The sequence below is a fragment of the Peromyscus maniculatus genome, chromosome 2, assembly GCF_049852395.1.
Source record: "Peromyscus maniculatus bairdii isolate BWxNUB_F1_BW_parent chromosome 2, HU_Pman_BW_mat_3.1, whole genome shotgun sequence".
Lineage (NCBI taxonomy): Eukaryota > Metazoa > Chordata > Mammalia > Rodentia > Cricetidae > Peromyscus > Peromyscus maniculatus.
This window is the reverse complement of record NC_134853.1, coordinates 160609370-160622174: the sequence shown is the minus strand read 5'-3', so window position 1 is coordinate 160622174 and position 12805 is coordinate 160609370. Positions and strand designations below refer to the sequence as shown.

Sequence of the window (12805 nt, the reverse complement as noted above, 5' to 3'; positions counted from 1 at the left end):
CACTTCCCGCTGTAAAGGTCTTGTCAGGATTCCTTCTTGCCAGAGTCTCAGAAAGGCCTCATGGAACTCTTCCGTGCTTTTCAGGTGTGGGGATTGGTGTCGTCCATGCTGGCTACGAAAGACGCCTGGCTCATCACCTGGGAGCACACAGTACCCCCTCCATCCTAGGAATCATCAATGGGAAAATCTCCTTCTTCCACAATGCAGTGGTTCATGAGAACCTACGGCAGTTCGTGGAGAGTCTTCTTCCAGGGAACTTGGTGGAGAAGGTGAGTGTCCGCTGAGAACGGGCTGCCAACCAGAACCTCCCAGTCTTCACTCTGAGCAGCCTGGCATATACCGTTTCCTTTCACCCAATTTTCCTGATAAAGCCTGGGTGACTGAAGGCTGAATGAAGCAGGAGTACAGAGCCGGAGGAAGGTCACTCTATTAATAACCAGCTCACAAGTGTTATCCCATCCCAGGAACCTGATCTGAAGCCACTGTCGTGTTTCCTAAACAACAACGAAGTTAGATGACGTGATAGGATTTATGGCTATGTGTTTGTTCACCTGCATGAATTTATTCTACAAAAATTACTAGCTCAGTGGTAGAGCGCTTGCTAAAGGCCCTGGGTTTGATCCTCAGCTCTGGGGGGAAAAAATGCTCAAACCAGATTTCATTGAGAAAAAAAGTGAATTTACATTTGGTTTCTACGTTTTTAAGGATCACATCTACCAAAACCAGCAGACTCATTAAATGAAGTGTTATTTCTGGAACTTTAGAAGCTAGTGAGGAGCCAACTGAGGTGTCTCACACCTTCAATCCCAGCACTCGGGAGGCAGAGGCAGGTGGAGTTGGCAGCCAGCTGGGTCTACAGAGCGAGTTCCAGGACAGCCAGGGCTACACAGAGAAAACTTGTCTTAAAAACAAAACAAAGGGGCTGAAGAGATGGCTCAGAGGTTAAGAGCACTGGCTGTTCTTCCTGAGTTCAATTCCCAGCACCCACATGGTGGCTCACAACCATCTATAATAAGATCTGGTGCCCTCTTCTGGCATGTAGGCAGACACTGTATATATAATAAATAAATAAATCTTTAAAACACACACACACACACACACACACACACACACACACACACACACACACACACACACACAGTAAGCTCAGTGTGAGCCAGAGAGCTGGCTCAGCAGATGAAGGTGCTCATTGCCAGGCCTGACAGCCTGAGTTGATGCCCGAGGACCCACATGGTGGAAGGAGAGAACCCGTTCCTGCAGGTTGTCCTCTGTCCCACACATGCATGCATAGCTCATGTACCTACATGTACACAAAATAAAAAAGTGTGATTTTGTTTTGTTGTTGTTTGAGACTTGGGTCCTCTACAAGACCAGCAAGCACCTCTAACCACTGAGCATCTCTCCAGCCCTACTTCAGCCATTTTTAAAGGGCCAGTGCTGCATGTCTGCAGAAGTGCACTCTGAGAGGCTGATGGTAGAACTCGTGCTTGGTAATGCCCTGGGTTCAATCCCCAGCGCCTAGGAGACCCAAGTCACCCAAAATGAAACAAGAACAAGCTACACAAGGGTGGAGCCAATGGTAGAGCACTTAGCTAGCATGCGGAGGCTGTAGGTTCAATCCCCAGTACTCCTACCAAAACAACAGAAAAAGAACCAACTCCAGAAGTGACTTTATGACATGGTCAGTCATTCCGTCATTCAGTAAGAGTTTATAAACACATGGTCTCTATGCCTCCATTCTTCTGATGGTTTTGTCTAAGACAAAACAATTAGTGACAAAGGCAGCTGGATCTCTGTAAGTTCGAGGCCAGCCTGGTCTACATAGCAAATTCTAGGATAGCCAGGGCTACATAGACCCTGTCTCAAAAAAGACAAAAAGATTACTTATCCGTATTTTTTAATTTTTTTTAATAAACAACATATATATATATATATATATATATATTGAGGGGGATATAATAAATATCCCTAGTTTATTTATCTCCTGACAGCAGTATAATACAGTTGTTAAGAATTAAATATTGGGGCCAAAGAGATGGCTTAGAGGTTAGGAGCACTGGCTACCCTTCCAGAGGACCTGGGTTTAGTTCCCAGCACCCACATGGCAGCTCACAACCATTGTAACTCTGGTTCCAGGGAAGTTGATGCCCTCTTCTGACCTTTGTGAGCACCAGACCTATGTGTCGTACACATACATACATTCAGGCAAAGCATACATATACAAAAATAAAAATAAATAGCCGGGTGGTGGTGGCGCACGCCTTTAATCCCAGCACTGGGGAGGCAGAGCCAGGCGGATCTCTGTGAGTTCGAGGCCAGCCTGGGCTACCAAGTGAGCTCCAGGAAAGGCGCAAAGCTACACAGAGAAACCCTGTCTCAAAAAACCAAAAAGAAAGAAAGAGAGAGAGAGAGAGAGAGAGAGAGAGAGAGAGAGAGAGAGAGAGAGAGAGAGAGAAAGAAAGAAAAGAAAAGAAAGAAAGAAAGAAAAATAAAAATAAAAATAAATCTTTCTTCAAAATTAAATATTGCAACTAACCTTCTATCTCCAATTTAAGGTTACAAATAAAAATTACGTGCGATTCCTCTCTGGCTGGCAGCAGGAGAACAAGCCTCACGCCCTCCTGTTCGGCCAGACACCGGCGGTGCCACTGCTGTACAAGGTACCCACCCCTGGGGCAGCGCCTCGTGGTCCTGTCGGGGAGCCAGCTCTGATCCGCAGCCCATTGTCTGCTTGTCTTTTGTGTAATTACATATTGAACATCACTAATTGAAAATTCCCAAATCAGAAAACTCTTGAACATGGACTCGATGCCACAAGCAGGAAATTCCACCCCCGACCTCATGTGACAGGTCACAGTCAAGACATAGGCACACTAAATGTACACACAGTTACCTTCATGCTGTGTGGATAAGGTGTATGTGGAACATACAGATTCTTTGTGTTTAAATTTGATGCTGTTCCCAAGAATACTTCGTTATGAATATGCTAATAGTCCAAACTGGAAAAGTCTGAGCATTTCTGGTCTCAAGTGTTTGAGATAAGGCTGTTCGTTGTAGTTTATTGCTGGGCTGGATGGACACACACATACACACACACACAAGGACACACATGTACCCGGGCAAGATTTCAGCATAATCATTATTTTGTTTTATCTCATAAGAAGAGTAGTTGTGTTTACCTTTGCTCAGTTTTTATGCATAAACTATCATAGAATTCCTGAAGTGAATGTGTGAGGGTGAGGAAGACTCATGGGATCCATAAGCTGGTGGCTCATCCCAGCCGCTGACATTAACAGGGCCCACTTGCTTTGTAAGCTGGATCCTAAGCTGTCGATTCCCTTTCCTCCCTCTGCCCTCACAGCTGACGGCCTTTGCATACAAAGATTACGTGTCCTTCGGGTATGTGTACATCGGCTTGCGAGGTGTGGAAGAGATGACCAGGGAGTATAACATCAACATCTATGCCCCCACCATGCTGATCTTTAAAGAGCACATAAACAAGCCTGCTGATGTGATCCAGGTACGTGAGAATCACCTCCTGTCAAGACGTCCTTCGGTTTACCTCAGCCTCCAGCAAATAAGCAACCGCTGAAGCGAGCTTTGTAGTCCCAGCCCTGGAAGGGCAGGAGTTCAAGGTCATTCTCCACTGCATAAGGAGTCTGGGGCTAGCCTGAGCTACAAGGAGACTTTGTCTCAATGAAAGAGTAGGGAGTCATCAAGAGGGCTGAGTGGATGAGAGTGTTAGCTGCCTAACCTGACCACCTGAGTTCTCTCCCTGGGACCCGTGTGGTGGAAAGAGAAAGCCACCCCGGGTGTGCTCAGACACACACATGCACACTCAGGAATAAATCAGAGAAAGACAAAATTGAGCCAAACTGGAGAAAAAGGAGAAACTCGTTTGCCATTTCTTTCTACTGATGCACTAAATTTTGCTGGTTTTTTTTATATGACACAGTGATGTTTTGCTTTAAAAATTTTTATCTCAGATGCCACATGCCTGGAATTCCAGTACTCTAAAGGCTGAGGCAGGAGACTTGTTGGTTTGAGAGAAGAGATGTTTATTGTTGGTTTTGAAGGTTAGTTTTTTATTTGGTTTGGTTTTTTTGGCTTTTCGAGATAGGGTTTCTCTGTGTAGCTTTGCTCCTTTCCTGAAACTCACTCTGTAGCCCAGGCTGGCCTCGAACTCACAGAGATCTGCCTGCCTCTACCTCCCGAGTGCTGGCATTAAAGGTATGTGCCACCACCAACTACGAGGGAGGGGGTTGTTTTTTAAACAAGGTCTCACTCAATGTAGAGACTAGTCTGACTTTGAAATTACAGAGCTCTGCCTGCCTCTGTCTCCTGAGCGTACCACCATGCCCACTGGCCCTTGGCTCTTAAGTGAGGCTGCAATAAGTTTTACTAAATTCTTTATTTGGGGTGCTGGAGAGATGGCTCAGCAGTTAAAAAACATGTACTGCTCTTCTAGAGGACCCAGGGTTCCAGAGTTCAGTTCCCTGTACCCTGTAAGGTCCCAAGCACCTGTAAGTCCAGTCCCAAGGGGCCTGTCCATCCCTTCTGGGCAGCCTTTCGTTTGCCTGCGCTCATGTGCACAGACCCACACACATAAGCACATAATTAAAAATAAAAAGAACATGTTTTGTTTTTGGTCACTAAACATTTCAGTGCCTGACTTCTGTGTAGTGAGTATGGTGCTGACTGGGGTATCGTCCATGGACTGTACCTAAAGTGGTTCAGTCAGGGGGGAAAGACCAAAAGGCAGTCTACCGTTGTGTAGAATAGGGGTGTGGGAAACTGGAAATAAGGAAGGTCATTCCGTGGGGCAGAACCAGACGGGGAAATGGCTGATAGGGAGGGAAGGAAGAGAGCCAGTTTGTCTTAGGGGTGCTGAATTCGAGCTGCCTACAGCAAAGATTAGCGGAGATGACCCTTACACAGGTGGACGGACGGACGGACGGACGGGGAGAGCTCAGGAAGGCAGGAGGAGGCTGGCCTTGGCGGCAGTGCTATCATCTCAGCACTTTGGAGGCTGAGGAAGCTAACGTGGGTGGCGGTAGGGGGCGCTGTCGCAGGAGCTCATTTGTCAGGTGCTTGCCTGGCAGACACAAGCACCAGGTTGGATCCCCAGCACTGTGGAGGCCAGGCACGTCAGTGCAGGCCTGTGATCCCAGCACTCTGGAGGGAGAAGCCAGAGGAAGGAAGTACGAGGACATCCTCAACTAACATAACGAGTCCAGGCCAGCCTGGGCTACTTGACACCTTATCTCAAAAATTTTTAAAGAGGTGGAAGGGCAGCAGGTAGAGCACGAAAGGCTGTGAGTGTGTCGGTGAGTGAAGATTATTAACCTTTTTAAAAGTTACATTTATTCATTTGTGTGTACCTGTGCACATTCGTATCTGTGGAGGTCAGAGGACCGCTTGTGGAAGTCAGTTCCTTCCTTCCACTCTGGGGGTTTGGGGAATCAAACTCAGATCGTCAGGCTTGTCGGCAAGCCCCCTTACCCACTGAGCCATCTCACTGGCCCAGAATCTTCTCTATGGGCTCTCCCTTCTCCATACTGGTGAGACCGCATCTGCTGAGAATGGAATACGGTTGGTTCTCAGACACTGATTTTGTATCATCCAGCAACTTTGCAGATATGTCTATAGTCAGTCATCTCTTCTGTCCTTAGGATTGGCTAAGTACACAGTATCATCTGAGGCTGGTGGCAGTATTGCTTCTCCTGTGTCATGTCTGTCCTTTAAAATGCATGCCAGCAATGACAAAGCAGTCAGTGGCAATTCGGTCGTCTGCCTCTTCATTCTTAGTAACTGTGTGGGGAGGGCTGGGATGTCACTGAGGGGTAGCGCTCTCCTGGGGCGTATAAAGCCCTGCATTCACTCCAGGCACCACACAAACTGGGTGTGGTGGCACATGCCAGGAGTCCCAGCACTAGGAAGGTAGGCAGGAGGATCAGAAATCCAGGGTCAGCCTCAGCTGCATAACAAGTTGGGTTCCAGCCTGGGCTACAGGAGAGCCTGTCTCAAAAGGGGAATGGGCATATGATTTAATCCCAGCACCCGGGAGGCAGACAGATGGATCTCTGTGACTTTGAAGCCATCTAGGTCTGTATAGCAAATTCCAGGCCTACCAAGGTACATAGTAAGACCCTGTCTCAAAAAACAAAAACCAAGTGTTTGGGTATTTTGTTTCATTCTGTCGTTTTTTGAGGTCCCATTGATTGAACCTGGGGCTTCGTGCTTATTAGACCAGCATTCTACCACTGAGCCACCTCCCTAGCCCTGGGGTTTATTTTGAATTGTTCAGTTTGCTACAGATCCTAAATGGAAATATATTTGTGTAAAAATCAAAATGATTGACTTTTCCAAGCTGCTAGTGTAAAACGGTATGCAGTCACAAAGTAGAAACCTCTTGATTTTCCCCCGAGCACGACCTGGCTGCATCATCACCTTCACCTGAGTTATCGGACATCTCCGCACGTTTCTCGCCTGGTGATGTTACCGTAGACAGTCAGCCACAGTCTCCGTAAGCTTGTGAGTAAAGCCCGTTTGCAGTGTGGAAACTGAATGCTTGTTCGTGTTTCTCCAGGCTCGAGGCTTGAAGAAGCAGGTCATTGAGGACTTCATCGCCCAGAACAAGTACCTGCTGGCGGCCCGGCTGACTAGCCAGCGGCTCTTCCATGAACTCTGTCCTGTGAAGCGGTCTCACCGACAGAGGAAGTATGAACTCCAGGCTCTGCCTCTTACTGAAGTGGGAGGGAACAGTGTTGTCTTCCTGCGGGGCAGTTAAACCATGATGGGGTGAGGTACCTTAGTCCAGGGTACCTTTGCACCATATGCTGAAATAGTAGACATGGGCCACTATATCTAGCAGATATCTGGAAGCCCAGTAAGATGGCTCAGCAAGTCAAGGCGCTTGCTGTCCAGCCTGACCGCCTGGCTTTGATCTCTGAGATCCATGTGGTGGAAGGAGAGGATTGATCCACACACGCCCAGACACACACACATTTTCAGAGCTGTCTGGGACCTCACTGTTTTACCACTGCCACTCTTGAGCAGGCCACCACCATGTCCCATAGGGTCTCTGCTCCCGTCCATTCCCTTATTCTTCCATCTGTTCTCCACACATCTGTCACTGAGCTCTCCAAACCCAGGGCACGTCAAGTTGCTCCGCCCTCTTTTCTTCTCCTCCAGCACTTGATTCAAGTCTCTGCTCAAGCATCAGGTGGCATTTTCCTGGTCTGCAGGAGTGTGACTTCAGCCTGTACCAGCCTCTCTGTCCCGTCCTCTTTTTCTCCCAGCACCTGTCATTACCCACTTTCGTGTCTGTGTGTCAGATGTCTGTTTTCTCCACTGGAACAAGGGTGGGAACGTTGCCTGAGAGCCCAGCAAATGTTCAGGGGGATGAAGAAATGAACGCTGGGCTTCCATTAGAACCTTGCAGAGGCAGCCCCTTCAGAATGAGATTTGTCACCTCTGCCCTGAGATAGATCCAGCCACTCCTCCCTGAGAGAGGAGACTGGGACACATGGCTCCTCAAAGTTTCCTCAGAGACAGGTTTTCATCATGCAAGATGTGTCTCCTCTTTGCTTAGCAGCAGTTGCCAAGCCTGGCCCTGGCCCGGCCCGGGTTGGTTCTAGGACCTCCTCTCTTGTTCGTCCAGGTACTGTGTGGTTTTGCTGACGGCCGAGGCTAACAAGCCAAGCAAACCCTTCGACGCCTTCCTGTCCTTTGCATTGGCAAACACTCAGGACACCGTACGGTTCGTGCACGTCTACAGCAGCCGGCAGCAGGAATTTGCCAGCACCTTGCTACCAGACAGCGAGGCGTTCCAAGGGAAGTCAGGGGTAAGCCATGAGCCCCAGCCCTCAGCCCCGCGCCTCCTGTCTTGGGAGTGCTGAGTACAGAGTGCAAACATCTGGAAACCTCTAAGACTTGGTTGGAGTCTAGTCAGACCTCCATCTTTCACTTAGCCATTTTACTAATGGTCCTCTCTGGAAGGCGGAAGGCATTCTTCTGTAGTCTGGTACTGTCCCAGCTGAGCCATCTTGGCCGCTTCCCATAAGGGAAGGTTGAGGTGTGTCAGCCTTTTCCAGCAGCTTTCCCTAGGTCAGCTGTAGTGGTGCAGAACTGTAGAGGCCCCATTCTCCAAATCTCAGGCCACTGCTAATGTGCTTGGAAACCTCCTTTCTCGCCGCCCACCTCCCAGAAGTCTGGTTCTTTTTTTTTTTTTTTTAATAGTTTTTTTTTTTTTTTTAAAGATTTATTTATTCATTATGTATACACTGTTCTGCCTGCAGGCCAGAAGAGGGCACCAGATCTCATTACAGATGGTTGTGAGCCATCATGTGGTTGCTGGGAATTGAACTCGGGACTTCTGGAAGAGCAGGCAGCACTCTTAACCACTGAGCTATCTCTCCAGTCCTTTTTTTAAAAAAAAAAAAGACTTATTTATTTATTATGTATACAGTGTTCTGTGTGCATGTATACCCACATACAAGAAGAGGGCGCCAGATCTCATTACAGATGGTTGTGAGCCACCATGTGGTTGCTGGGAATTGAACTCAGGATCTCTGGAAGAACAAGCAAGTGCTTTTAACCTCTGAGCCATCTCTCCAGCCCCAGAAGTCTGGTTCTTTAGGAGTGAGGCTTGTAGTCTGGTGATAGAGTGTTTGCCTGAAATGCGCAAGGTCCTAGCTTTCATCCCCATCACAGAAAGGAAGGGAATGACCCGCCTTCTCTGTTCTCACTCAGTTGTCATGGAAATGCTCTGCAAAGCAAAGGCGCCTCAACTCTAACTCAACTCTAACGTTAAGTCAGAGTCTGTCACACAAAATCTGTGGGAAGAAAAAAGGTTTAGAATTTTGGCTGAAGCTTTGGGAACTCACCATAAGAACCGTTACTCTGACGATTGTCAGGAGGTAGAGGCAGGGTGACAAAGCTTCAGGCCAGCCTTATATATATAAGGTCTAGCTGTGTAAGTCCAGGCTGGCCTCAAACTCCCCATCCTGCCTCAGCCTCCCAGGGGCTGCGATTCCTGGTGTCATTCTGTCCTGCTGCAATGGTTTTTCTCCTTTTCCCCCAGGTGTCCATCTTGGAAAGAAGAAACACAGCAGGCAGGGTGGTGTTTAAAACCCTGGACGACCCCTGGACGGGCAGCGAGAGCGATAAGTTCGTCCTTCTGGGTTATCTGGACCAGCTCCGGAAAGATCCGGCCTTTCTGTCCTCCGAGGCTGTGCTCCCTGACCTGACTGATGAACTTGCCCCTGTGAGCATCGGGTCAGGGAAGATGGGCCCTCAGGAGGGGGAGGGGCAGGGGCAGAGCAGGGATTGAAGAAGCGCTGTGTTGGGAAGTGTGGGGGCCTCCCTCTGGGCTCGGTCCTGAACACTGCCTGTTTCCTCTCTGGTAGGTGTTTTTCCTCCGGTGGCTCTACTCTGTTTCTGACTCCCTCTCAGACTGGTGGGAGAGCCTGCTTCACAGTAACTGGTAGGACCCTGTGGGGTTTCCTTTTCCCTGTCAAAGCTAGCCTCGATCATTCAGAATGTCAGTATGTGCCTGCTGTAGGCTGTCAAAGCCAGCCTCGAAGCTCTGGAAAGAGCTGTCCTTGGATTTCCGTGCTGCCAGAAATGGGAGAGTTCATGCATTCACATGTTCCCAGTGACAGGCTTCCTTTCTCTTGGCTTTACTTTTTAATATTTGCTGACTGGCACCTCCTGCTGGGAGGGAAGGATCACTCCAGCTGGCCTCCCTGTCATCAGAGCTGATACTGGTTCCTTCTTCATGGCGTGTCGCCTCTCAGCACAGGGCCTGAAACGTGGAGTCCAGTGTGCACATCCATAAATATGTCCATCCATGACCAAAACAAACTTGGGGAGGAAAGTTTATTTTGGCTTACAAGCGAAAGCAGAGACCGCAGAGGAGCACTGCTTACTGGCTACCCAGGTCTGCCTGCCCATGGGTGGCACCACCCACGGTGGGCTGGACCCTTCCCTGTCAATTAGTAATCAAGAAACACCCTTGGGCCAGTCTGATGGAGGCAACTCTCCTGCTGCCGAGGTTCCCTCTTTCCAGATGACTCTAGTTTGTGTCAGGTTGACAGCTGAAGCTGACTGTGACACACCCTGTTCCATCTCAGCCACATCTGGTCATTCTGGCCACAGGAGAATCAGACTGAGATCATTCCACAGACTCTAACCACCAATAGATACCTCAGTGGCAGCAAGTCCTTCCCTGTGTACGACTTATTAAAGTATTCATCTCCTCCTGCAGAGCGTATTAGACGCAGCCTAAAGCCCTCTGCCAGTATCAGTCTCCCCTCCCCCACCCCAGCAACAGCCTGTCCTGGGTTGTGTTTCTTGGAGAAAGGCTTTTGGTTTGGGGCTTCGCTCCTGGGCCACGGATGTGCAGCTAACCAGCTGCCTTTGCTTTCAGGCGGGAGATGATGCCCCTGCTGTCCCTCATCTTCTCCGCTCTCTTCATTCTCTTCGGCACTGTCATCGTCCAGGCTTTCAGGTGAGCCTAGGGACATCAGTGGGAGCCCCGTCTGCCAGGGCCGTTTAGACCCCTTAAAAAAAATAATAACTTGTTTTCATTCTTTAGCGACTCAAATGAGGAACGAGAGTCACAGCCTCCAGATAAGGAAGAGGTCCCTGAGAAGACCGGGAAGACTGAGCCAACCTTCACCAAAGAAAGCAGCAGGTTCTTCCCAGACACCACACGCCTGCCCTTGGCCTCAAAGAGCGTGGAGGGTGGATAGTGTGGAGGGACCTCCACCTTGCTGTGCTCTAAAACCTGGCTGTTGGATCAGGGGAGGGGGTTGAAGTGCTGGGGATCAAACCATGATGTGCTGGACAAGCATTCTCGCTGAGCAACATCCTCGCCCCCAACTCTAAAATAACCCAGAGTGTGAAACATAACGGCCAGCAGCCTAAGACCACACATAGAGTATTCTGTGCCAGCTGGTCATAGTGGCGGTCATGGTGGCGCACGCCTTTAATCCCAGCCCTTGGGAGGCAGAGGCAGGCAGCTCTCTGTGAGTTTTATATAGTGAGTTCCAGGCCAGCCAGAACTACATATTGAGAGCTCATCCCAGAAAAAATAAAACAGTTGTGTGCCTCATCCCATGAGTCACAGTCACAGTGCACATGCATGCACACAAAGTGTATGTGAAGTCACCTGCAGGCTGGGGTGAATGAACAGACATAGATGTCAGGTTGGGACTGCCGGCCATATCGCCTTGCATATTTGCACATATTATAAAATCTAAAAGTCCAAAACCTTCCTATTCCCAGGCATTTTGAGGCTTTGGGGTTTTTTAATTTAATTATAATTTTTTAAGTATGGGGGGTGTTGTACCCCTAGAGCTGGAGTTCCAGGCTGTTGTAAAGCTCCTGGAAGAACAGTGCACACTCATAACACATGAGCAGTCAGTCAGTCTCTCCAGCCCCTTCCCAGGCCTCCTGAGTAAGGGAAAAAGTCACTGCTGCCCGGGGTTCACTGAGATCCTCTCCATGTGTAGATACAGGACTGACAGACCAAGTGCCCTGTGATTGCAGATTCACAATCCCAGCTCTGTGATGAAAGCAGGAAGAGATAGGAGAACTCACAAGGGAGGCAAATGAGCCAGAAGCTGGGGGTAGCTGTCCCCATGACTCAGAACTGCTGGTGTCCCCAGCAGAGGACCGACCAGCCCGAGTTAACAACAGACTGAGCATTCGTGGTCTCCTTTGACCTGACACACAGCTGCCCTTGCACCAGATGAGAAGCGGCATGAGCAGGGCTGCTGCAGGCCAGGGCCCCTGGAGTGGACCCTGTGCATCTGGCAGGGCCGAGTCAGTGCAGTGTAGCTGGTCCCCCTCGCCAGGAGGCGCTGTGCTCCACTGGTTTGGTTGTTTGGTTTGACTGTTCTCATGGCCCAGGCTGGCCTCAGACTCACCACATAGTTGAGGCTTGCCTCTCATGCCCCTGCCTCGACTGCCCAGCTGCTAGGGTTGCAGCATGTGCTACCACGCCCGGCTTCCACTGCCTTCCACTCCCCTGTCTTGACCATCTCTAAACTGCTCTGTATTTCTCCACAGCAAGATTCCCAAGAAAGGCTTTGTGGAGGTGACTGAGCTTACAGATGTGACGTACACCAGCAACTTGGTACGCCTGAGACCAGGCCACATGAATGTGGTCCTCATCCTTTCCAATTCCACCAAGACAAGCCTGCTGCAGAAATTTGCTTTAGAGGTCTACACATTCACTGGGTAAGCAGGGGTGTGTGTGTGTATGTATGTGTATGTATACATGCTTGATTATGTGCTGTGTGGTTGGTGTGTGCGTGCGAGTGTGTGTGTTAGCGTGTGGATGTGTGCCTAAAGAAAGAAGAGAGAAGATACTCCACTTGGGATAAGAGATTGGAAGACACTCGCACACTTCCCACTTGAGGGGCAGGATTCTGTATCGTTCTCATGCCAGACATCTGCCATCATTGGGGGCCTTCTCTTGACTTTTATTTGGTTGGTTTTTAGTTGTTTATTTTAGTTTTTTGAGACAGGGTCTCTCTGCATAGCCTTGGCTGTCCTGGAACTATAGACCAGGCTAGCCTCAAACTCACAGAGATCTGCCTGCCTCTGCCTCCTGAGTGCTGGGATTAAAGGTAAGCACCATACCTGACTTGAGCTAGTTCTTTCTATGTAGCCCTGGATGCTCTCAAACTCAGAACAATCCTCCTGCCTCTACCTTCCATGTGCTAGGATTACAGGGACACCACTCCCCACCACTCTCCCCTGACTTCATGTCTTGCTGGTTCTGAACAGAGGA

General features: G+C 49.2%; 1 protein-coding gene across 1 annotated transcript in view; it reads left to right on the top strand.

The window, feature by feature from the left end:
- Dnajc16 (DnaJ heat shock protein family (Hsp40) member C16) overlaps positions 1–12805 on the top strand; it is a 32673-nt gene that overhangs the window by 15733 nt on the left and 4135 nt on the right. Inside the window, exons 5-14 of the mRNA XM_006975453.4 lie at positions 85–269; positions 2556–2660; positions 3362–3520; positions 6590–6720; positions 7664–7847; positions 9086–9268; positions 9411–9487; positions 10433–10513; positions 10601–10699; positions 12079–12249. Of these exons, the coding sequence (XP_006975515.1) occupies positions 85–269; positions 2556–2660; positions 3362–3520; positions 6590–6720; positions 7664–7847; positions 9086–9268; positions 9411–9487; positions 10433–10513; positions 10601–10699; positions 12079–12249 (1375 nt within the window). The remainder of the gene's footprint in view (positions 1–84; positions 270–2555; positions 2661–3361; positions 3521–6589; positions 6721–7663; positions 7848–9085; positions 9269–9410; positions 9488–10432; positions 10514–10600; positions 10700–12078; positions 12250–12805) is intronic.